Source organism: Pelecanus crispus, chromosome 11, assembly GCF_030463565.1.
Source record: "Pelecanus crispus isolate bPelCri1 chromosome 11, bPelCri1.pri, whole genome shotgun sequence".
In the NCBI taxonomy this organism is placed as follows: domain Eukaryota; kingdom Metazoa; phylum Chordata; class Aves; order Pelecaniformes; family Pelecanidae; genus Pelecanus; species Pelecanus crispus.
In genome coordinates, this window is record NC_134653.1 from 19005340 (window position 1) to 19031484 (window position 26145).

The following is a 26145-nucleotide window of genomic DNA, read 5'->3' on the forward strand; positions in this document are numbered from 1 at the left end:
AGTAGCTAAAGGAGGATTCAGCTACTCAGAACTGGCCACACATTGGTGCCTTGGCAAACTTATCACCATGCCCTAGAATCTTTGTGTGTTTTTGCAAAGATGATATAATTATTTCTCTCCCCCACACACTGTTTTTATGTGGTCGTGGTTTCACCTTCCTGATGGCAGAGTATGACTAGAGGGGTAAGGCCAGGCTGGAGCTGGCAGACGTGGTCTACCTGGCATGCTGGGTTTGCAGCGGACTTCAGGAGAACGGAAAAATGAAGGTAACTCATTCTGTGCTGCATTCCTGACCTCTACAGGGAAGCAACAACTACTGCATGGAGTAAACTGCATATGGGCATGCAAAATTGCTCATGTCAACCCATGTCCTGGGGCTGAGCCTGCCCTGCTGTCCTGGTCTCCCCTGGAGAGGAGGGCTCAGGGAGCCACAGCCACTGCCTTTATCAGCAGAGCCCAGGGGAAAGCAGGCAGGGTGTGGTGGCAGAGGGAAGGGTGTTCCTCTCCTCTCCTCCCTTCAGCCCTTGGCATGAGCATGCTGCTGCATGACTCCTGGGCCTCTGCCGATGTCCAAGATCCGAGTCCAGTCACCACCTCTCACCCCAAACGAACCCAGAGACGACCCTTTCTCCTTCCTGGCCCTGGAACAAGTGCTAAAGATGATGGACACCCTATGGTGCCCCCCCCCCTCCCACCTCATCTCCTGGCAGAGCAAGGCAGCCCCAGGAGCGAGCCCAGCAGGCAGGGAGGGAGGCTGCATGGTTTGCAGGAACAGGGATAAGCCTGTCCCATCCCCTCCCTTCATATAAGCTCCCAGGAAACCAGTAGTCCCCGACCTTAATTCCAGTTCTGTGGCACCCAACACAAAAATGCAAAACCTTTTCTCTAGCCCAGCCCTGTGGAGCCTGTGCCCCCCACCTCCACACCCGCTCTCCCTTTCCATGTGGGACCCGCTCTAGTTGCCCAGCGTACTCCCGAGCTCACTGGCACCCTCATGGCCCCAACCCACTGCTGGGTCACAGGCGGGAAGCTCCCGGGCACCGGCATCTGCACCCATGGGCCTCTGCCAGGCTGGGGGCCTGCTGAGGTGGTGGGGATGAGGGTCAACGGGGTCCTGTGAGGCAAGACGAGCCCCTGGCCTTTGGGGATGGGGGACAACGGGGTCCCACGAGGAAAGGCGGGTCCCTGGCCTTGCCCCAGGCCTGGGTGATGGTATGTCTGAGGGCTGGGCGAGCCGGCGTTTCTTATCGGCCAGCTCAGCCGGCAGCCCTACTGCCTCGCTCTTGGCCCCGCGGGAAGGCGTTGGGGCGAGCCTCCGGTGAGCAGCGCTGCTGGGTAAGGCCAGGCAGGCCTCCGCCGCGGCAGCTCCGGGCCCTCTCCAGGCTACTGGGCCACGCGGCCTTAAAAAACAGGGGGAAAGAGGAGCCGGGAGCCGGGCAGGGAAGAGCGCCGGGCGAGGAGGGCGGGAGAGGGGCGCCGGCACCGGGGAGCCCCGCAGCGCGGTCGGAACGCGGCAGCCCGGTTCCCGGCGCCGGCCGGGCCCGCCGCGGTGCACAGCCCGCCGCCAGCGGCGTCTCCGAGCAACTGGACCCCGGAAGCGGCCGGCGTGGCGGAGCGGGCGGTAGGCGGCGGCGGCGGCGGCGGCGGCGGCGGCGGCGGGCAGGGCGGGGGGGCGCGGGGCGCGCAGGCCTGGCCGGCCGCGGGGGTCTCCCTGGCGCCGCCTGCCCTCAGCGGCCCGGCCCGGGGGCTCCCTCCCCGCCGAGGCCTGGCCGGGGGTGTTAGCTCTTAGCGGCAGCTTCAGCCCGGGGATAGCCTGGGCTGGGGGCGGCGGCGCAGGGTCCCGTAGGTGTTGTAGCGGCAGCCCGAGGGTCAGGGAGTGGTGATTAAATCTCCCTTATACTTGAACGAGGGGAGTCGGGGAGGAGGCATTTCATTGCTGCTGTCTCTCGGCCCACCCGTGCCCTAAGATCACATTTAAAAACTGCAAAAAACTGCATAAGCAAGGAGTTGGTGGGCTTTGCAGGGAGAGAGCCCTGCTCCTGCTCCCCAGGGACAGCCGTGGCCAGCTTGTTAGTGCTTTCTGTATCTCCTGGCCTGGAAGCCCTAAACCCCGTGGAAAGACCTCTGGATGCTGAGGCGTGTGTTTGCCAAGGGGTTGGCAACCCTTGGCATGGCTGGTGGTGACGGGGCAGCCTGTGTGGTGAGACCAGGGCTACATCCTGTTGTTCACCTTTGCTTTTCTGTCTAAAATTCTGAAATGAATCAGTCCCGGGGTCCTTTCTTCATTTGTTACTTGTGTTGATGCATTTTAGGCTGTGTCCGTTGTTGGTTTTGCTGTGCCCAAGATCATTGCGTTAATGCTGTGTGGCATCTTGGGGAAAAGCTGGGGCTTTCCAGCAGAAATGGGCAGATCTGGAAGACTTTAAGCACTTTATGAGCACGGACTAAGCATATTGGTAGGATATTTCTGTTAAAATTAACAGCAGTGAAACAGTTGTCTGTGATGACATTTAAAATGTCAACTTTAGATTTCAAACAGTCTGTTGAAATGAATAAAGTAGGATGCACGACCAGTCATGGATTTGGGAATACCAGCTCTGCCACCTGAGCTCCCAGGCCTGCTCCCTGGTTACTACTGTATACCACATTAACATATGAGTAGTTGATAATTTTCAACTGTCAAGATATTTTGTACAGCCTGAAAATTGTATCAGAGTCTTCTCTGCCATATCTGCAGTAGCCACATGATGTGCTGCAGCCAGATGATATGCTTAGGCATTATTTAACCTGACCTATAGCCAAAGTAGTTAGCTGCATAAAACTAAGTTAATTGAAAAGGTTGGGGAAGGTGTAAGAGGAAGAACTCACAAACTAGCAAAGACAAGGATGAGAAGTGCTTCTCCTCCATGAGAAGTTTTCCCAGATAACTGTGGCTATCTTTAAAAAACATCTCAGTGAAAAATAAATGTTTGAATTAAGAGTCAGTTGATCATAATTCTCTGAAATGTCCAATGGATGGACAAACCTTTAAGGACAGCCGTGCAGAGACACCGGAAGTCTCTTGTGGCAATACTCTCAAACAACTGTTACATCTCTCAAGGAAAAAGAATCACAGAATGGTTGGGGTTGTAAGCGACCTCTGTAGATTATCTAGTCCAACCCCCCTGCTAAAGCAAGTTCACCTAGAGCAGGTTGTACAGGATCACGTCCAAGTGGGTTTTGAATATCTCCAGAGAAGGAGACTCTACAGCCTCTCTGGCAGCCTGTTCCAGTGCTCTGTCACCCTCAAAGTAAAGAAGTTTTTCTTCATATTCTTCATATGGAACTTCCTGTGTTTCAGTTTGTGCCCGTTGCCCCTTATTCTGTCACTGGGAACCACTGAAAAGAGTCTGGCCCCGTCTTCCTGGCACCCGCCCTTAAGATATCTGTAAGCGTTGATAAGATCCCCTCTCAGTCTCCGGTTCTCCAGGCTAAACAGACCCAGCTCTCTCAGCTTTTTCTCATAAGAGAGATGCCCCAGTCCCCTAATCATCTTCGTAGCTCTCCACTGGACTCTATTTAAAGTAGTTCTTTGTCTTTCTTGAACTGTGGAGCCCAGAACTGGACACAGTACTCCAGATGTGGCCTCACCAGGGTAGAGTAGAGGGGGAGGATAACCTCCCTCAGCCTGCTGGCCACACTCTTCCTAATACACCCCAGGATACCATTTGCCTTCTTGGACACAAGGGCACATTGCTGGCTCATGGTTAATTTGTTGTCCACCAGGACTCCCAGGTCCTTCTCCACAGAGCTGCTTTCCAGCAGGTCAACCCCTAACCTGTACTGGTGCATGGGGTTGCTCCTCCCAGGACCCTACACTTGCCTTTGTTAAACTTCATTGGCTTCCTCTCCGCCCAACCCTCTAGCCTGTCCAGGTCTCACTGAATGGCAGAAGAATAAAAAATCAGCTTTAAAAAGTTATCTGTCCAATATTGCTGGTGGTAGCTTTGGTAATTAAAATAGAAATAATGAAAAACCCCATTCCCGTACCTATTTTTGCCATTTTTCTCTGGGTTCTTTAAAATATCAAGCTCAATTTCAGTTTTTAGAGTATTCAGTTATTGGTAAACTTCACTTGTAAGGTTTTGGTACTGCGATACAGTTAGAATGTTATCACTCTAGCTAAATTTATATTCTTTTAAATAATTTCTGAGCATATGCGTGTATGTACATTCCCAACACATTCAATCTGTTATTTTGCCTTTCAGAGCCCCTGTATTTATATAATTTATTTCCTTTTTCCTGGGAATATGTCTGTGGGTCTTAGGGAAAAAGAATGAAAATCCTTTTTGAAACCTAAAGCTAAATTGTGAAGCAAGTCTCATCTCACCTGATAATGTTTCTTTAACAATGAGTTAGGCAAGAAGATAGGAGAGGCATTGAAGGGAAGACTATTTTGGCCAGTATCCTTGGACAAACCTCAGTCTTTGTGGAAGAAAGAAGAGCAAAATGTAGGGGACAGGTTTTATTTCAAACCTTTTTAAGGACCAGTCTAATTAATTGTGTCTTTTAGCTGATTTTCACCAGTTTCGTATGTGTGTCAGGAACAGCTCTTTCAGATAGGATGTGTCCTTTGATGTCTTCCAGAAAAAAACCACCAAAAAATACCCATCTTAGCTATTTCAACAGAATTGGAAAAATAAGCTTGGATGTCTTATTTTTCGGTCCATTTTGGTCTAATAGTGATTAAACTTTGTTTGGTGAAAGATGACATTTTTCAGTTGGTCTTTCCCATGCCTGGTGTCCTACACCCTTACAGTCTCAGGGTGTCACACCTGCCATTTTTCTACCCTTCCTTTATACATCTTTCCGCTTCCATTCCCCTTCTGCTGGAGGCTTGCAGCCCTTTGGAAAAACACATATTATTTGAGGTTCTTCTGAGATCCTCCTTCCTCACAGACTCCACTTCTCTGAGGTTATCCTTCTGGTCAAGGAGGGAGAGATGTGGCCTCTGTGGCCTCCAAATCTCGCCGTGGGCTGGAGGGTCTTGTGAGGCAGTGAGGGACGGTGCTCACTGCTCTCAGCACCTGCAAATGCTGTCTGCTTCCAGCAGCATGCTGTGAACAAAATCCCTCATGAGCACCCTTATGGCTGTTTGAGGGGAAGTCTTGGGGTGTGCTTTGCAGTTTTGCAGTAAAAGCGAAAATTCAGTCCCAGGAAAAAAAACATTACTCCTTGCAAATGCAGCAACTGTGATGCTTTTCCCATTGGAGGTGAGAGCTGTGCACAAGAAAACTTCACCTTGCTGCCTTGAGGGGCTGACAACTCATCCATAAGCAGACATTTCTTACTGCTGTACTTGGCAGGTCTGTGGGGCTGGGAGTAGGTTAATCACTCACTTTTGCTGCTTCCCCATCGCCTTGTCCATGCCATAGCAAATTGCCAGGTGCTGAGATTTACTAGATGAATTGTCCTGTATTAAAAAGAGAGAAAACCAAAACCACCAGGGACCTCCACATTGCGCATCCTCTCTACATGTTATAAATACACTCTGTGCTCCTCTTTCCGATTGACTGGGTCCCTCGCAGAAGAGCCAGCCTCGGGGGCCTGCAGAGTTTTCACATCTCTAACAAAGCACTGAAGGACGGGAAAGGACAACGGGCACCGGATGCCGACTGTTCTGCACCAGCGCCCTCCTTACTGCAATTATATTTCTGTTAGAAACCTCCACCTTATTTAAAAAGACATTGTCAACTGCCTCAAAGCTCCTTTTTGTAAAATTCTTACAAAGCCATTGAGATGTTTTCTTAATGACGTGAAGAAAAATATTGTAGATAAAGAACACTAATAAAGCAGAGATGCTTCTCCTTTTTTAGGATCTTGTATCTAATGAATTAAAACTACTATGTAAACTTCAATCAGTTAATCACTGTAGTCCCTTTTGAAAAAATCATCTCTGTTTCCAGATGAGGGGAGTGAGACAAGAGGAGATCAGTGACCTGACCAAGGTTGTTCAGTGAGTTTGTTGCAGAGCACAGCTCTGGGTTCCTAGATGATAAAGAAGGCTTTGAAATTATCTGGCTTTGTAGCATAAACCAATATTTGATTATCAGTAATAGGAGGAAATATTCCCCAGAGGCATCAGTGTGCCACGATGTAGTCCCTTCTCTAGGCAGTGCTCAAGTGCATCCAATGTCAGATCCAAGATCTGCGGCTGGATGTATTCCTGATCTTGGCTGGTCCAATAGGCTGTGCTTATCAGTGGACCATCATGAAAGACTGCTCCAAGGAGTCAGAGAAGGGCTTTGCTGAGAAAATCCAGGCTCACAACCCCTCACTTCAAAGACTGCAGATTATCAGGAACCTCCTAAATACTTTTCTGATGTGTGTATATTTGTTGGCTGTCACTAACATCATTATGCAAGTGGTTGGACTTAGTGTTTTAAAACTTGATTGGTCCTCCTCCCCAGTGACTTTGGTCAGCTCAAATTTTCCTTGCATTTAATCACCATTCTCAAGTTTTATTTCTGTGTTTATTGGCAGGCGTACTGTTCTTCCAGAATCGCTGACATGGTACTTAAGGTCTTCTTTCCATCATGCTGCTCCTCAGCAGAAAGTGGCATTTTGATCGGCCGCTGGATCTCAGAACAGAACTCTGCTGTTATCCTTGCCGTGGTCCATTTCCCTTTTATTCCTGTCCAGGTGAAGCAGTATCTCAGTGAAATCCAACGGGTGACTAAAGTCAGTGTTTCTGTCCTTGGCTCATGGAGCAACAGCAAACAGGAGAAAGAGAGTCTGAGTGAGTTCTTGGAAGACCTTGGGACAATATTCTCTCATGAGCCATGGATTCAGATGAGCAAAGAGGGAGGCAGCAAATTCTGGAGCTGTTCTACCCTTCAGAAACACTCTAACAACCCTAAGGAAGAAGAAATCATCTTAGTATACTATGACCAGCGGAAAGTCATGCTTTCCCACCTACATCCCCCTTTGGACACAGCTACCTCCACTGACCACAAGGCAGATGAGGCTTCAAAGCTCTCTGCCATCTTTGACACAGTTGCGAAGAGTAAGATACTGTTCATGACAGACAGATACAATGATGGGCCCATCAAGTTGACCCACTGGCAGTCGGATGGCGTTGAAGCTAGTATCATTGTGGAGCTGATGAAGCAGGCCTCTGTGCCTGCGTGCATGCTGCTGACATTCCTGCTTTCACTTATCTCTGGGATCTGCAGGAGCAGGTAAGTGATGCGACATCGGCCAGCTTACATTTTGCGTGGATATGTAATACCTGTTTAGGCATTTGCTCAACCCCAGTGAGAAATACAGTTGATACAAATAGTTCTGCTGGAAACAGGCTGTCGCAGAGCTGCTATTGAAGTTTGGGGAGCTCCATTGAAAACACAAGGCTAAAGGCTTCCTCAGATACAGTAGAGCCCTTCAAGGAGCTGGGAGGTTTTCTGGGGAGGCAGCCAGAAATTTGCATTTGCAGCAGGGGAAGCTCAGCCCCACTTCAGTTTCATCACAGCTGAAACATTGGGTTTCAGTTATTCCATGGCTGACAGAATGACATGAGGATCTCCTTAATGGCTCAATAGCTGGGACTCCCTACTCCCTGTTTGCTATGAATCCCTCCACAGCTGTGAAGCATCAACAAATAGTGTGTCTAAATCCATTGTCTTTCTAAGAGATGGTGGTGCTGCAACCATGGCACCTTATAGCGGGCTACAAGGGATGGTGGTCTACATGAATCCTTGGTGAAATCCCGTTGTCATAACCATGAAACTGAATAGAATGCTTTGAATGTAATGTGTGGCAACTGCTTGCACTAAAGAGGAATTCTGAGCAGATTTGAAGGGGAGAAGCTTCTGCGTATAGCCTAAGGTTATGGGGAACGAAGTCTTTTAACAGGTTTCCAGTTGTATGATACTGTCATAAAAAAATTACAGTTAAACTCTTCATATGCAAAGATTTTATGAACAGTTGGGTTACACATTTTGGTACACAAAGGGAAAACTGTCAGTTTTTGGACTACTCTATTAGAAGAGACCTAGGGTCAAACCCAAACCTGCTATAATCAGGGACCACTGTGGTTCCTGGGACTGCTCTGTAGACACTGACTATGCATTAATGGTTGCTAATGGTAATTAAGTTAATGGTTGTTAATGGTAACTAAGTCAGAACTTCGTGGGTGGGAGTCAGCTCTGAAGGTCCTTTTTCTGGCTGTCCATGGACTGTGTGCAACTACCAACAACCAGGATGATCCTTTTCTGCCGTAGGCACTTGGTTTCAAGGTCAGACTTGCCCACCTTGATCAGTGCTAGGACTCAGACCAGGCTTAGAGTCAGGTTAAACCCAAGCCTCACAGGTCTCCAGAAAGCCACAGTCCAAGCATAACTTGGGAGCTTGAGCTCAGTCTCACAGGTTGGGCACAGATAGCTGCTATCCAGCTTATCAGCAGCTACTTTGATTTCAGCTTTTCCTAAGCCCAGTACAGATGTTTCAAGCCAGAGCAGCAGGCTAGCAGCAGGCAGAATGCGAGACTTAATGTACATAAACCTGGGTTGAACTTGTTCTTAACCTTGGGAGGCAGATAAAGGTTTCTTTCTGCTTTGTATAGTATCAGCATTATATTTACTTATTTTATGGGTGTTTTAAAACATCAGTCTTGGAGAACTGAGATTAGTAGCTAGCTTTATAACCTCCTGCTTGACCTTCTAAGTCATTTAATGTAATTTGGTTCAATTTAGCATGTGATATGTGGTACAGCTTCCTTTGTGCCAACATACACAAGGCAGGGAGGGTTCAAGATGTCACATGCAGGTGTCCTTCCAGTCCCCTCCTCCCTGTTTTGGGACAAGATGTCCCATAAAATAAGATCTACCAGGTTTTTGCTCCTTCTGGTCACAGGACTTCTTTCTTTCCCAGGTTTTTGTGATGTTCAGGGATAGTCAGCTTTAAAAAGCTAAAGAAAGAGATCAGTGATGTCCTCTCAGGCTGCGGAGGCTTGGGGCTTTTTTGGATATGCCACTCTTGTGTATTTGCGCTGGGGAAGCAGGGCAGCAGCGTTAGAAATCTCAGAAAGTGAGCACTGATATCTATCCAAGCTTACTGAACTCTCAAGTCCTGTGCATCTCAAATTAAGACATTTCTTCAGCACCACCTTGTGCTGAGGGATGGCCATTGCAGTTCTCTCGTCAGAGGGACTTGTGTGCAGGGTTGCCATTACCGCTGAAGGTCTCCAGTGTGCTGTTGGGGACATCAGGGTGATTTAGTATTGAGGCAATAAACTCCGTGCGCTCCTTTTAAAAAAAAAAAAAAAAAAAAAAGTCCGTTTACAAACACCGTGACTTCTGATTCCTCATCCAGAAGAACTGCACTGTTCCTGCAGTTACTAGCAAGGAGCAAAAAGGTAGCCAGGGGTTCTGGTTAATGGAGCTTTAATATTTGCATGTGATCCAGATTTGGAAAGATTGCTTTTCATCTGATATCTGAAAAATCTACTCCCACTCTTGGAAAAAAAAATTGAATTGGAAAATCAAGATTTACTCATGCAGGCTATGTTAATTTATTGCTAAAATTCCTTATACTTGGAAATACCCCAAAGATCTCCTGCTGCTTAAATAATGCAATGACACAACATCACTGGTTTTTTGGTTTTGTTTTTAAATTTTGTTGGTTTTCCATTGCACTTCTGAAAATTATTCTATATACTGTGTGGTAAAGAAGTAGGAGCATTTATAGCAATGCATAGTCAGCATGCATAGGGGTAAAAAAACACGGAAGAAATATTTTTTGCTATCTTCCTCAGTACTCTTGGAGATGGGAGTTTCTGTAGCACATCTTGCAACTATGATATTGAGCTTTTTGCAGCGTGTTTGTATTTTTATTTAAATAAGTATGTGTATGTATGTACTTTCCAAAGAAAGTATGTAAGTGGAATAGAGTGTTAAGTGGAAAGAGAGTCAGTCATAGTACAGACAAGCACAGACCTCTGATGTGCCTTGTGGACCCATCCTGCTCAATCAAGGAGATGCATTTACCCATTGCAGGCTGCAGTGGGTGCACATGTCAGGGGGGTGCTCTGGGGGATAAGGCTGCTTTGGAAACCATTCTCGCTTGTTCAAGACATTCCTCAGGCAGAAGAGAGCAGCAGCCTGCCCTTTTCTTTGACCAGGGGTGTCTGGTCAGTGGGTGATCCACAAGCTAGCTGCCTCTAGCTTGGGGAGTTGTGGAGCAGCAATGGATGGTAAGAGACACATGTTGCTGGGAGAGGATGGGGAGACTGTCAGCCCAGTGAGTGTTTAGCACAGGGCCTCAGAGCTGTTGCTTTCTACTTGAACTGGGATGGTCTGGCATCTGTTGGTTTGACCAGTAATTTTTCACCTTCAGCTGTCTGTACATAACCACACATGTAGAGCGTTTCTCCTTCTCCCTTCTTTGCATTTCAAGTGCAATTCTCTGTGCTAGCAGAGGCTTGCCACACCAGAATTTGTAACCACTGGGCTAGGATATTAATTGGAAGAGAAAACTCATCTGCACTTGTGCCTTGGTGAGTCTGCGAACCCATGTCCTTGAGATCAGTGTCCAGTGCAGTTGCCCCCTGTGTCTCCCTCCCCTGCATGGCGGCCTTTCCTCCGCCACTTTAGGTATCACCTCCTGACAAGTCAGCTGAAGAACAGTGCATTCATTTGTCTCTAAGGTGGGAGGCATAACGAAGAGCTGAGTAACTCAGAGGCCTCAAATTAAGAAGAATGATTCACAGTACACTGCGTGTATTTCAAAACCAATGTGTGTGAAATTTGAATGGGGAGGGGGAAGGGGGGACTTCAGCACTCTGGTTTTTAAGCTGACAAACCTTGCACGAGGGATGTTTGAAAGGGCTCGGGGGGATGGGGGGAGGAAGGGGATAGCAACCACAGTGAACAGAGCAGGATTTTGAACAAGCCATACCCTTGCGATTTGTGTAAAATGTATAAATAGCAGCCAGAGCCCCAGTCTGCCCATCCTGCGTTTTATCCTGGCCAGTCATAAAGGCACTCTGGTACTGGCCGACAGGCTGAAGTCCTCCATATGAAATCTGGGAAAGGCATGCACACGTTGCAGGGACGTCTCCAGGCCACGCTCACTAATGATCCAAACAGCTGTATGATTTCAAAAGCGAAGCAGAATACCAGGAATAATTTTAGTGTTTGGAATGAATGTAAACTGAAGGAATGTGCCAAAGCAGTAAGAGAGAGTAGGTGAAGAAAGTGACTAAAAGTGAACATAGATTCCTGGACCCTTAATAAGAAACAGTGAAACACTGAAAATAGTGAAACAACCATTGTGTACAGGAAAGAAGTGATCCAGATTATGTCCAGAATTTATTCCCCACAAAAAACGTGGTGCTTTGTGTTGCTGTACCGCTACTCTGCATTCTTTGACCGGCCTGGATCCGGTGGTGTCATTTTAGACTATGCAAATCACCATCATTCCTTTCTTTATAGATTGTGTGGTAATAAAAGTAACTCCCCCAAATAATTGAGCATCATTTAGTACTTTTCTTCTGTCATTAAAAAAGAACCGTGTGAGTATTTCCTCCCCTTCAGGCCTAATGTGGATGTTAACTTTGAAACCTAATTAGATGCTAAATGTTGTGTTATCTACATGATGGTGGTCACCCTTGGCAAGGCAGTGGAGAGAAGATAGAAATGAAGACCCTGAGAAGGAATTTGGAAGTAATAAGAAAAAAGAAGAAAAGGATCAAGTGGAAGAAAAAGAAAAGAGGGGAAAAAGGCACAGAAACTGCGGGGAGAACGCAGCTGCTTGTTATACCAAGCTCACACTAGATAGAGACTTGTGATTAATAATACTGGGATTTGTGAAGCAGTTGCACCATGTTGTGTTGTTGCACTGTACACACAACTGCCTTGAATCCAGTCTCCTGGAGACTCAGAGCAGTGTGCAATCCCAGTGATGTGTCCCAAAGCACAGGGTGGAATCAGGATTGCGTTCTGGGTTCCTTGGAAGAGTGAGACGTGTGGTTTTACAGAATGGAAATGAGAGTTTAGGTTGTCTGCTTTAAATGTCTTGATCTGGAAAGGCTGCCTTAATTCTGTTAACCTTTAAGAGAGTGGTTAGCATCTAATATTCTTTAATGATAATATGTTGACACTGTCTCTGGTTGTACAACCTTAACTTTACACTGAATGCTTTGCATGGAGTTTGCATGCTGTACAGCCTACTATACGGCAAAAGCAAAACGGGACATTCCCATGGTGTTTCTGCAGGGTGCTGAAGTTTTGGCCTTTGTCTTTCTTATGGAGCAAACTCTCAACTTGTGAGCAGCTGGGACATCGCCTGCAGCACCTCCAGGTCATCAGCAGCAACAAGAAGGCTCAAACCCAGACTCAACTAATGAGGTATGGACTACACATAAAGTCATGTACACCTTTGCTCTAGCCCTGTCTCCTCTGGGGAACCCAAACCATGGATTCTGTGCCCATGCAGCACTATGGGATCCTCTCTACACCATGTCACGTTGCCTTCCTTGCTCTACTCCCTGCTAGGTTGCAGATCTTTACTCTGCACTCTGTTTGTATTAATTATGCCTTTTGCCAGATATATGCCTTTTTCCCTAGCCTAGGAAAGGCAGCCAGGATATTGCCCACAGAAAGCTTGTACTGCACCCATGTGTGTAGTGCTTTGCTGTCAGTACTCCCACAAGCTCATTGCTTTGACATATGCTGCTGTTAACCAAAAATTGCAGTCAGTATTCAGTGGCACTTTCCATAAGAGCAGAACGGTTTAAATGCTCCCCTCTTTCACCCACTCTTTTGGGGAATCTTTCTTGCAGTAACTGGAGACCAGAGACTCCAACAGCAGTAACAAGGTCAGTGTAACAGAAAAAGCAAACGTGCAACACAGTGAGGCAGATATTGAATGCCCTACAGCCATTACACAGTGAGTCTTGTTCTGTGTCGTTCTCTGATCCTGCAGTAATAGACTCCCAGGGAACACTTAAAATAGATTAGCAGATTTGAAGGCCAAAAGTAACTGTGATTGTTTAATCTGATTTCCCGAATAACTCACGTCATGGAATTTCATTCAGAAACTCTAGCAGTGAGGGGGCAGTTCAGCAGCCCTTCTATGTGTGTTTATGTACCTAGAAACACTGTTTATTACATTGACTAGTGGTTTAACTAAAGTATACCTCTTTAAAGCCATCTGATTTCGATGTGGATACTCCAAGTGCTGGTGCCCTTAGTATTGGTAAATCCCCTCTGAGTAAATCCCCTCTAGACAAAGTACACACTTTGTCTAACATTACTCTTTGTAGCTTCAATCCTACTCTTTGCTCCCCTTACTAAGAAAGGTTTTGTGGTGTGGCAGGCTCTGAGTGGCTCCATGTTTGGCCATAGAAGTAGGGGCACACCACTGAAAGTCAAAAAATCTCTACACCATGTCTCTTCAGTAAATTGTACTGGTCTCCCTGGGACATTAAAGATGCTATGTAAGTGAAGCCGACAATTGTCATTGAAACATTAAACACCGTCCTTCCTTTTGCTCTAACACTGTTTCTCTTGTGTGCATGCAGGAAAGCCAACATCTTTGTCTCTCTGCTGATTGATGTGTCTCTGGGGATACTGCTGATGTCCTGGCTCTACAGAAAGAACCGAATTGGTCACCTTGCTGACACCCTCATCCCCATGGCTGATGTAGGTCTGGGCAAAGCCATTTTTCTTTCACCTGCTGTGGGTACTGACCAGCTCTTGATGCCTGGGGTAGCTGTAAGGAGGCAATGCCTTACACACAAGGATTTCAGAGAGAGTCCTGTCTGAAGTCACGCAAATTAGGTCTCCTCAAGAACAGTGAAATCTTCAAATCAAGTCTGCTGGGGCTGCTCAAAAGGAACACAGCTCTGCTTTGTGTGTGCAGTGAATAGTAATTAGGTGTTTACCAGAGGGCTGCTCTGGCTCCTAAAGTAACAATTATGGCTTGGACAGAGCTCTGCAGCTGCAGGTTGAGTGGTTATCAAGCCAGAATGCTTTTATTCTGGAGTCGACAGGAAGTGTCCTCAAGCTGTTGCTATATGGGGATGGGGCGTTTGGGGGGAAAAAAGCTGTAACCTGGGTTGAATCTGATAAACTGCTGAAAAGTCAAACTTGATAAGCAGTGCAGCTGTGCTTGTGAAGAGGAATTTCATGGGGAAATCCAGAGGCGTTAGCTAGTCAGGATACGAACACCTGAAATCCTGTCTAAGAGCTCTGGTGTACACATGGTAAACTAGGAGAACTTGCTGTGTCCTGTGATTTTCTCAAACATAACTCCTCTTGCCCACTAAGATCCCTCGACATCAGCATAAATTCATGAAGAACAAGTATGACTCATACTATCCTGCTTTTCTGGTGGTTCATTTTAGGTGCAGTACTCCAATATATCTGCTTAGTGGCAGTGAGGAACATATAATGTACTTCAGAGGCTGGAGACCAGACCACTAATCTGAAGTTAGCTCCGTTTTAAGAGCTGCTGTGTCTTGAGAGTACGTGTGCAGCCAGTGTCAAGCACTGTCATGCAGCTGCACAGCCTAATGCTTTCTCTGCCCACTTTCCTTTCCTTTCTGGGAGAGAACGTGGATCTTTCCACTGGTTTCTTTCTAGCAGCTGGAGAACATCCTCTCTTTGCTCTTTCTCCAGCTTCTTGGTTGGGAGGAATTTTATTCTGATTAGAGAATTCCAGCAGCAGTTTATTTTTCCTACTTATCCTGTCTTTCTTGGGAACAGCTCACATTTCCCTTGATTATGATCTGCTTGGTCCATGTCTAACCTTTTAGTTCTTACAAGCCATAGGTCTGTTGTGGTTTAGCCCCAGCCAGCAACTAAGCACCACGCAGCCGCTTGCTCACTCCCCCTACCCTGATGGGAATGGGGGAGAGAATTGGAGGAGTAAGAGTGAGAGAAACCCCTGGGTTGAGAAAAGAACAGTTTAATAATTGAAATAAAGTAAAATAGTAATTATAATAATAACAATATAATAATGATAATAAATATACAAAGCAAGTGATGCACAATGCAATTGCTCACCACCCGCCAAACGATACCCAGACAGTTCCTGAGCAGCGATCGCTGCTCCCTGGCCAACCCCCCACAGTTTATATACTGAACATGACGTCATATGGTATGGAATAGCCCTTTGGTCAGTTTGGATCAACTATCCTGGCTGTGCCCCCTCCCAGTTTCTTGTGCACCTGGCAGAGCATGGGAAGCTGAAAAAGTCCTTGACTAGCATAAGCAGTACTTAGCAACAACTAAAACATCAGTGTGTTATCAGCATTATTCTCCTACTAAATCCAAAACACAGCACTATATCAGCTACTAGGAAGAAAATTAACTCTATCCCAGCCGAAACCAGGACAAGGTCTCTGATCATTCCTGTACATGCTGTGCTTTCAGAAAGCATGTATGGAGTATCCAGCATACCTATGGATCATTACTATTGCTTTTTTTTTTATTTTTCATAGTCAAACTTTTAAGGATTGCTGCAGACACTATTCAGTAGCAGTCATGACATAGAAAGGACCACAATTTTTGCAATACACTTGCTCTTGTATTTGACCTATACACTAAAAATATTGTTCTAAGTCTTATTCCTAAGTCTTTTCCCTTACAGATATTTCAGCTGGTGAAGTTTAAGTTCTCTAGAGCTCTCCCTGTGAGATTACTGCAAGTGTCCAGCTCAGAGAAATCTGATTTCTTAACAAGTCTGCAAGGAAGTGGCTTTTGGCTGCATTCCTGTTTGCACAGGTGGCTCCAGGAGGGGTTCCATCTGCCCAGTGTCGTTGGCAGATGGATGCTTTCTGTGCTCAAAGGTGTATCTGATCCCAGCACCTGTCCTGGGTAGGCTTGCTTGTGACAGTTGCTTGTTTGTTCCTCTTTCAGTAATTTAGCTCATCTGTCACTCAACTTATGCATCATAGTGTCAGTTATTTTCATCATGTCTCCTACATGTGTGGACTTTATTACCTTGGTATCACGAAGAGCTTACTTTCCTGGAAGTGTTAACTCGTCCTTGTGTTGGTGACCTCATAGTCAGTTGGTGCCTTTCCTCTCTGCAATATCTCCAAGTTTATCAATTCAGGCTACTTACAACTCTTCTTACTTTCCAGCCTTACTTTCTTCTTTCAAGCATATTAAATTGTAGACATAAAATCATTTGGAGTCCTTTTACTGTCTTCAGCGGGCATTGATTTACATGCGTTATGTGCAGGCCTTAAAAAATGCAGATCTGAGTGATCCCAAAATATACCAATGACTTCAGCATTTGCTGTGCAAGCCAGCACCACTTCTTTTCCAGTATGACAGCAAAATCTCCCCTTAGCCATTCAGCAGTGGGTTTCCTCTTTGCTGCTGAGTGTCCATCTGGTATGCATTATTCCCATCACTTGGGCTTTCTCAAGTGCTTATGTGTTGCCAAGTTCAGTAACGCAAACTTTCCCATGTGCAGAATGAGTTATTTTTCCTTCCCTAATGCTCCTTGCTATTCTGCTTTTGATATTTCTCCCAGATCTGATGATGGCATTGACCTTACATCTCTGTATCTGCTAGTAAATAGAACATTTTATATATATTATAATAAGATTATTATATTTTATACGGTTATATTGATAACCTTATTTTAGCCTTATTGATTTGATTGATTTTAATATTGACAAACTAACCTTATATAACGTGTAACCTTATTGGTTTGATTGATTGATTTTAATATTGACAAAATCATAGCTCTGTGGGGCCTGGATGCAGTGCTCGGTTTTTTTCCTAGCAAACGTCTCTCTGGAAGGAAGCAGATGCGGGTAGGTTATTTTAGCTCTCAACAACTGCCAGGGTCACAAGCTCAGCCTGCTGACGTGAGGATCAAGCCGTGTTCCCTAGCCATCATTCATCATCCCCTGATAAAATGTTTCTCAAATCAGCACTTAGCTAGCAGTTGTTGATGATGCACAAGACATCATTGACTGCAGCTCCCACTTTCACAGCTTGATGAGCTGCACTGCACTGACTGTAATAACAAGTTGCTTTTGTCAGTAAATGAGGCAGATGTGATTCAGAGACACCTAGGGAGTAACTGGTGAGTAGCTGTATGCAATACGAAGGACTGATTTTTGGAACAGGCTTTCAAATCCAAGAAAGGAAAATGTGAATAATCTTCTCTCTGTAGGTGCCCTCACAAATCCTACCCTCCTTCCTCTTGTTCCTGCCAGGCTTCCCAATGGTTGTCCTTGGTTTTGCCTTCCACACGACAGCCTTCTTTCAAAAATACCCAATTCAAAGTGCTACTTTTGTCTGTTTTAAAAAGAACTGTTTATAAACAGTCATCTTTTTTTTTTTTTTTCTCCTTCACCTCTTTCATCCTTGCTAATGTCTCTTTTTCTTAAGCTGTAATCTCTTTGAAACAGTTAAATATTTGTCATAGATCATGCCTCCAAAAACATTACTGGGGCTTATAGATAATTGGATGTAAGTTGCTATTCAGTCATATTCTGCTAATCCATAAACAAAGCAAGCAGAGAGGACACTTCCTGGAAAATATTCTTAGATGTTAATTTGTAAAATATAACTTAGAGCCCCAAACACCTGCAACAGACACAGGGCAAGTGTGTCTGGTGGGGAGTGCTTTGGCTCTGCGTGCTCTGACTTGCACTAGATACTCTGCTCGGGAAATTTTCACTGTGCTTCCTGGTGCCCACAGTGCCCACCTGCAGTGCACTGTGTATCCTTCTCCATCAATGTCACATCACCATGACACCCGCTGCATATGGAGAATAGAAAGAAGAGCATGACAGTAAAGAAAATATTTCCACAGTGATCTCATCTAAACCATGTTAGCTTTAGTCTCCAGTTTGGTAGTGTCCCTACACCCCTTTATGAAACACTTCCAATTCATTGTATCTTATTTATTAATACTGGCTACATTCAGTATTCATGACTGCAACAGGAGAATTGGACTCCAGTCACCTTTTCTGATTCTGCTTGCTATTGATCAGTCCTAAAATATCTGGCTGGAAAACAGGCCTGCAAGGTTATGCCTTAGGACTGTGTTTTGAAATGTGTTGTCCAGCTAAGTAACAGCAAGCTAGGGCACCTTCCCAGAGCTACGTGCCCCTGTCAGAATTTAGTAGCACCTCTGGGACTGACAGCCTCCAGAAGTATTCAGTGCTGAAAAACAGCCTTGCTGAAGAACTGCTCTCAAGCATTTAAATATTTCATTAAAATCCCCAAATGCTTTTTCTAAGTTACCAGTCCAACACTTAAAATATTAAAACCACTCTATTTATAAAGTAGCTAACACTTCTCAGCCACAGAGGTAAGATCCATGGGTTCAAATCAGTTCTGACTTCCAGTGAGATATTTTAAGGGACAGAGGGAAAATGAATGAAATAACAAGGCATTCCTTTTGGATAAGTTGAAGGTGGAGCTCTTAATTTGGCCACTACGCTAAAAGTAAATATTTACAAAAAGTGAATTTACAAACTCATTTTGCAAGGATCCTGTTGGTTAATAAAATGGAATCATTCTTGGAAATCATTTCCCCTTAGGGAAATTATTCATACGAATGATGGGGGGAGTAGGCTACAGTGCATCAGCTTCAGGTAGCATGTCTTGATTCTTCTTCACATGCACAATTTGCAGTGCAGTTTGCATGCATGGACTTGACTATAAGTGGGATTTTACTCCCAATCTCTGTTCATGTGGGACAGTGTGAGAAGGCACTTATTCCAGGTATGTTCCCCACCTGTTTGCTGGAGGTTACCACTCTCAGCTACCTCAATTCACAGCCTTGTAGATGGACTTCACCACTGATTTCGGCTTAGGTGAGTAGGTCAGGTGCAAACTGCTGAGGAGCAGAGCCACCCCATCTTCTGCCCCGTCAGCTGCAAGGGGGACCTCTGGCAGAGTAGTGGGGTGGAGAGAGAAAATCAGTAAATAACATCAGCCTGGGATTACATCACCAGAAACTGTGAGTCAAAGCCCTCACTGATTTGGGAATGAGCTCCATTAGGCTTTTTCTTCAGTGATTCAGAGGGCTTCTTTTTTACTGGAATGCCATGAGTATCTCTCCATGAAGCCTGCAGAGACACAATAGTGGTAGGCAAGATCAGTGCTATGTAGCATGGTTAATCTTGCCTAGTACACTGCAGAGTATCAAGAAAGTTTGTTTATGTATGAAATACATATATATAATTGTGTTTTCTATCCTGCTGTAAACACATACAGGTTATTTGTAAAAATTCACTTTTTATTGCCCATGAGTGCACTGCCATCTTGCCCCTTTTAAAATCCTGACAGCCTTCCCCATAGTTAGATTACTTGCTCAGTTCTGACTTTTCAGTTGACTGTCCAAAGAAGTCAATTTGTGCACCAGCATTTGCCACCTATTTCAAGAACTCTTATTACACCAAGAAATCATACTGTGTAAGTCTACCCAAGATGGCCATGAACAAACACTAGGTTTGTGTTCCCAGCACTGTTCCACATTTAAGCAGTTCGACTTCCTCTCTACTATTATGTTTGGGCTCAGTAAAGAGTAATTTTCCAATAAAGGTGCATTTCTGATTTAATGAATTTAATTAGTTGTCTGTAAAGTAGTAGTTTGGATGGGTTTTTTTCCATTGGTTTGAAGGGTGTGGTAAGAATACTTGGGCAGGGGGGCAGCACGTGCAGTACACTGCACCTGTTCAGTGTGGTAGCAGTCTTTTATCTCAGGTGCCTTCCTTCCATGTGTTTGTAGCATGTAGCTGAGGAGCTCCAGGACCTGCTCCAGTGGCTAATGGGAGCACCAGCTGGACTGAAAATGAACCGAGCTTTGGATCAGGTTTTGGGACGCTTCTTCCTTTACCACATCCATCTTTGGATTAGTAAGTGCAATTGTTTAACTTTTCAGCCTCCCTTTTCATCTCTTCCCTCCTGAGTGTTTAATGTTTGCCTAGAGGTGAATAATGAATCAATATGCACTACTGCAAGTACAAACTTGTCTGTGAGTCTTTCTGCTGTGGGAACTCAAGCCAAAGTTGGATTCCCACACAAGGAAGTCATGTATATTAAATAAAGTGCTTGTATTGATGCTTTGCAAGAAGTGCAAATCGTGATGGAGCTTATTTACTTGGTGCCATTAGTGGTGAGTGTCCAAGGGAAGGCTTTAGGTGTTATGTAGGCTTTCGTAGTCTTTGCCCTGTAAAAGGCAGCTGGTAGGATAGGGATGAGAAGTGTGCTCTTGGGATACAAATGCAAAGTGTGTCTTGTCAGTAACTTCAGCTTAGTGCAATTTTGTTATTTCAACACACCCCTGTTATCCTTGATAAGTGTCTTGATGAAGGAGTATAGTCATGATGGATGTGAACTCATCATTTATTACACTGATTTACTCTGCTCACCAATCAAGTATGGTCTCGTTTCTGTGACTTTGCTCCACTTTAGTGATGGAAGAGACTCTGTGCCTCCCCACTGTTTTATTTTACAAAAGCCATATGGGATGGCTTTTGTGTGAATAGCAAGAAAAGGGGAATAGTTGCAGTAGAGCTTGATGTGTGCAGTTAAAAATGTAATTAGGAACCTGGACACAAATCTAGAAAAGCAAATAACCTGTGGAGCAAGGTGGGTGCTCTGTTTAAGCTGAGCATGTCCTCCCTTCCTCACAGAGCTGCCACACCTGGACAAACCTAGGGGGAAAGAGAGTTTTTGTTGGCACTCCTAAACAGAAGATGGCACCTAAAGGAGTTTTCCAGTTTACTTCCATGTTTTTGTGGCTATGATTTCTGGAGCAATGTTCTAGGGCACAGATAATCAGTCTTTTGAGAGCGTCAATAGGAAGATGTCTCAGTCAAATACTGCCACTCTGCAATGTCCACTAGGCTACATTCACTTGATGTCCCCATTCATTGAGATGATCCTCTGGTATGTCGGTCTGTCGGCTTGTCTGGGCCTGACTGTGGCTCTCTGCATCCTCTCTGACATCATTGCCCTTCTGACTTTCCATATCTACTGCTTCTATGTCTACGGAGCCAGGTGAGTTGATCTCTCTTGGTTATGTCTTGGGTATGTTTGGAGAGAAGGGCCACTGAACGCTCAGGGCACATGGTTAATTTGTGGAGCATTCAATTCTGGCATAGTTCTCTTGAATTCACAATTTAGCCAGCAGTTAATTTATTGCATTCTTTTATGCATGTAGAAGTGATGGCTGCAGCAGTACAAGCAACCTATCTTTCAGTTCTCTTGCATTTAAATATTTATTGTGGTAGTGACCTTGAAAAATAAAACTACATGATAGGCAGAGGGCAAGAAAGCAGTTCCCCCTGTCCCTTTGGTTCAACCTTATCATAGTCTTTTCACTTGCAGCCTACCCAGTAGTTTTGAGAGGAACTGGAGGAGAGGAGAAGGAAAGGGGAACTCTTGTACCTCTGGAGAAGCCCCAAAGTCCCTGCCTCTGCCCTACTTCAGAGGTTCTTGTCTGCATTGTGGAGCAGAGCTGGTGGGTTTGTCACATGGCTGTGACACCATCCTGGTGTCATTGTCTGAGCCTACTGGAGGGCCCCATGGCCTGAGAGCCAGGCAGAGGCTCTGAGGGAGTGTGTGGGAGTGCAGAAGGCTTTGGGGCACATCCAGGGCACGTCAGGGTTACTGTGCAAATGGTGCTCACCAACGTGCTCTGTTCCTGCCCTGCATTAACATATGCTGCAGCAAGGCATCACACAGGCCACTGGAGAATAGCTGCCCTTGCCAAGGAGATGAGACACAAGGTAATAAAAAGAAACTTTTGGCTTATAAAGTACAGAATGGTCATTGTTCCTCCCCAGGCTGAGGGCTTTACATTGCAAACAACAGAAGAAATAGCAGAACTTCAGTTATGGGTAATTTAGGGGATGATTAGAAATATTGAGATATGGTTTACGAATCAATTCTGTTGTGAGCATAGGGCTTATGCTTGAAATCAGTAATGTCAGTAATGAGGAGTCTCTTCCCAACACCTCTAATTACTGGAGTTTCTGTTTTGGGCTGTGAGGAGTGGCCTTGCTCCTCCTAATTGTGCAGAGTGGAAATAGGAAAAGCATTTTCTCAGCTGATTGCCTTTCCCTTGAGCTGCAGGGAGCCAGTATACCTGCCTTGGCTGCTTGTTAGAAGTACAGAGCAGCTATATTTTATCTTGCCACTGGCACCAAAATGCCCCTGCTGTGCCAGTTGCTCCCTGTGGAGAGTCAGAAAGGGATAGCAGTCACTCACATCAACACAGCTACCACAACACCTTGCGTTCCTGCAGCTGGCAGAAGAATTTGCTGGTTCAGGTGCCGGTGAAGCCTGAGATCCCCTTCTGAAACAAACTGTGTGGTGAAACAAGAGCGGGCATGTGTGTGCAGGCAGCCAGGGAAGGTGGGGCAGGTGCTACAGCAGGAACACCCACTTGGTGCTATGTCAGAGTGTGCAGGGGAGTGTGTGACCTGAGTCAGAGCCATGGGGCAGGTGTGTACCAGCAACCTGGAGGAGTTGTCCTGGGCACTCTCCTGCCTACGGATTAGTGCACCGAGCTGTGCCTGCCAGTCTGGGGGCACTCTGCCAGTTTCTTGAAGCAGTTGGTGTTCCTCATTGGTATCCAAGATTCTTCTCTTGGATAAGAATGCTTGCCTCTGCTTTCACAACACTGCCTTGAAATCTGAGCAGCCTCCATGCCTTAACTAGGCTGGTTAACCAGTCTGGCTTTTGTAGCTCAGGCTTTCTCAGGTTCTGTTCTGCCCCACAGATTGGCTGTGTCCCCCTTCTTTACGTCCCTGTATGTTGGACGCTGCTGCCCAGGGCTCTTCTTCATCCCAGGAGCTCTTTCTTCCTCTATGTTATTCCATAGGGGTGTCTATTTCCCACCCCTTATCACCCCAAACTTCACTCACCATTGCCATTTTTCTGGGAGGGAAGTAGCTCCAAGTGTCACAGCACCAAGTTACGAAAGCCTAAGGAAAGGATGCAGTAGGAGTGTCACCAGCCATTTAGTTGATCTCTTCCCACTCTTACGGATGTTTGAAGCTGTGGTTTACTAAAGAAGGTGCAGGGGCTCCAGTCATCTCCCTTGCCCCTCTGTGCTGCAGAGGCAAAATTGAATTGTATTGACTCAAGTGTGAGGGGTAAGACCTTGGCCACTCCTGCCGTGGAAGGCATGTGAAGCAAGGGGAACAGGGCAGATCTAAACTGGAGAGACAGAGATGAGCTTGAGGGAATAAGTTTGCTGCTTCTTTTGCTGCAGAAAAGGTGGTGGCATGGAGCTGGTGATTGCTGCTGCTCATAGGAGCCACCCTCCAGCATCACTTGCCACTTCCCATATGCCAGCCTCTTCACCAACAGGAGCAGAAATCAAGAGCATTGCTGCAGCTCCGGTGCATAGCGTGGCCATTGCCCTCCAGTGGTCCAGAGCTGTCTGCAGTAGCCTGCTTTGACTGTGCCACGGGCCAGCCCAGATATGGTTGACTGAGCAATTAGTATTTTATCTGTGTTATTCTCGGGCTGATTTCTTTTGCCTCCCTGAGTTCTGTGGCACTGGTAAGTGAGTGGGCACAGGGGTGTAATGATGACAGCTGTTTTGTGTTGAAGCTCAGGAACTTGCAACTCTGATGCACAGCATATTCTCTTTGCTCAGGCTCTACTGCCTGAAGATTTACGGCCTGTCATCTCTCTGGCGCTTGTTCCGTGGGAAGAAGTGGAATGTCCTCCGGCAGCGGGTGGATTCCTGCTCCTATGACTTGGACCAGGTAGTGCTGCAGCACCCAGGGCTCAGGGCAGGACGCTGCCCATGGGCGATACAATCCTATCCTGCTTCGACTAATATTGAGACAGAAGCCACAGGAGGCTTTGTGGTGCCCAGAACAAGTGCATGCCCTGGCACTCTGCATCCGTGGCTCTTCAAACAAATGCTTGGACTCTGCTCTCTGCAGCACCCGTTCACTTCTCTGCATGTTCAGGGGGCCTAATTCTGGCAAGTGCTGAGCACCTGCAAGGCACCCTGGTGAACTTCAGTGGGTGCTGCAGATGCTCGCAGCTCCTGGAGCATGGGAGTGGGTATGGGGGAGGAAGGCAATATGAAAAGTGGTGCCCAGCAGTGTTGCCACAGTAACAGACGTGCCAGTTTTTCTATTAAAAGGCCCTGTTTCATTCACGTTGTGCTGGAGCCTGGCCCACACATTCTCACTCAAGCAGCAGAGGCAGTTTTTTGTCAGATGCTGTAGCCTCTTTTTAATTCCAAAATGTCATGCAAAAGTTCAGCAGTTCACGCTGGCAGTTGCAAACATCACTAAAATAGTACAATAATATTTGGTAACTTCCAGGGCCAGTGCCTCTCTCTACATTGCAACAGACAACCTTGAGCTTCTTACACCACACTGGAGGAGCTATTTTTCTGTTTCTTTGGAAAAGTAAGAGCCTCTGTGCCAGGAAGGCGGTTTGTGTCAGCACTCGGTCCCTGTGTACTTTGAGGAGAATTGGTTTGGCACTTCAGGCTTCATCGTGCTGCTCCAGAGGCCAGTGGGAATTATGTCGTTGGCCTGGGTGGGAAGAGACATTCAAAGCAGACCTTAAAAGACTTTTGGAGATGTTAAGCAACTGCAGTGGAGTGACAGAGGAGGAGAGAAACAACTGCTGTGAAGAGAATGGGTTGGGTTATGATCTATTTCTGGTGACATGCGTAAAGCTGGGCTGTTGATCTACCTCTGTGACAGGACCGTCTGGGTTATTTTCTCTCATAATATACCATGGCCATGATCTCTTTTTGCAGAAATGGCAGTGCCCTGTGTTCCTGTGACCTCTCTGTTCTGGAAGTGGTAACTGAAAATTGAAGAGTCAGATCCCTATTTGTCATAAATCTGCATTTCTCCCAGTTGGAATTAGTTAGACTTACACCAACTGGGCTGGCCCAGAATAAAAATAACTTTTTCTGTAGGCAGTGGAGCTAATGACACCTGCTTTCCTATGGATTTTTTTCCTTCATCCTCTGACTATTGCTCCCCCCACCCCAGTAACTCCAGCTTCTTTGTCTCTCCCAGTTTCCAACCGAGCAAGAGGCAGAAGTTCTGTGGCTGGACTGACCACCTGACTGCTGCTGTTAGGAATGTTTATCAACCAAATTTTGTCAGCTTTTCCCCAGCTGTTTGTTCTGCTAAAACAAGGAGGAACAAAAATACTTCTCAATTCTCTACAAAATTCCCTACAAAATTTCTACTTCTTTGTACCCTTTCACGTTTTCCTGGTAAAAACTGACCAATGGCTTTAAAATTTGTGGGGATAGCGGGTGGACAAACAGCATGATCATGTAAGTCTTGTTTCATAAGGAAGCTGGCTTGAAATAGGAAATCTTGACTATTGTCTATAAAGGAAAAAATGCTGTCAGGATCCAGCTTATTTATCTTTCCAAACATAGTCCTATTACAGGGAGCTTTCTAAAAAGGCCCAGTGAGAGAGGTAGTACTGAAAATATTCGAGGTAACAGCATTATTCACATATGGACTAAAAAAACACATTAAGGAGTCTTTCAAACTTTCCCTGTCTCACAGTTTCCTATTCTTTTATTTTTATTTTATTTTATTTTGCCATTGCTCTGCTAATGATTGTTTGTGTTTCTTTTTTCCCCTAGTTATTTATTGGCACTTTGCTATTTACAATCCTGCTGTTCCTCCTGCCTACAACTGCACTGTATTATTTGGTGTTTACCCTGGTAAGATTTAACCCTTGAAGCTAGTCATATACTGTCTTCTGTCTGAGATATTAAAAAAAGGTTTCCTAGTAATTTACTGTCATCCACAAAGAAAATATAAGACTTGTCTAAATGTCCCAGGAAGGGTCTCACACAGCCCATGTAGGCCAAGCAAGTGGAATTCAGGATACGTGTTTATGTTTCTCCAAAGGGAATTCCCAGCAAATCCCAGTCAGCGGAACAAGCTGTTCCCCTCTCTTTCACTCAGAAGTTATTTTTTATCTTTCCATCCCATGTCTGGGGTGACAGCCCCTGTAGTTTGATCCAGAACTTTTTTTTCAGGAAATTAACTTGCTGTGTTAAATGCTTTCAACCAGACTTTGCTCAGAGGGTTGGACTTCTTTATTTTTCTTTTCTTCCCCCAATATGACCAGTCCTCTCTGAGGCCTGCCTGGAGCAAAATTTTCC

At 45.7% G+C, this 26145-nt stretch overlaps 1 protein-coding gene across 7 annotated transcripts in view; it reads left to right on the forward strand.

Annotated features, from left to right (window-relative positions):
• Positions 1-1307: 1307 nt before the first annotated feature.
• PIGQ (phosphatidylinositol glycan anchor biosynthesis class Q) overlaps positions 1308-26145 on the forward strand; it is a 39763-nt gene continuing 14925 nt past the window's right edge. For 3 of the 7 annotated variants that reach the window (XM_075719030.1, XM_075719032.1, XM_075719035.1), the window contains exons 1-8: positions 2393-2456; positions 6523-7220; positions 12252-12383; positions 13559-13679; positions 19747-19873; positions 20867-21020; positions 23632-23746; positions 25618-25698. In XM_075719030.1, coding sequence (XP_075575145.1) covers positions 6550-7220; positions 12252-12383; positions 13559-13679; positions 19747-19873; positions 20867-21020; positions 23632-23746; positions 25618-25698 — 1401 coding nt within the window. In that variant the 5' untranslated portion in view covers positions 2393-2456; positions 6523-6549. Of the gene's footprint in view, positions 1336-2392; positions 2457-6522; positions 7221-12251; positions 12384-13558; positions 13680-19746; positions 19874-20866; positions 21021-21350; positions 21981-23631; positions 23747-25617; positions 25699-26145 lie in introns of those variants that run through there. The other 4 variants (XM_075719031.1, XM_075719034.1, XM_075719036.1 and 1 more) reach the window with 4 other exon arrangements.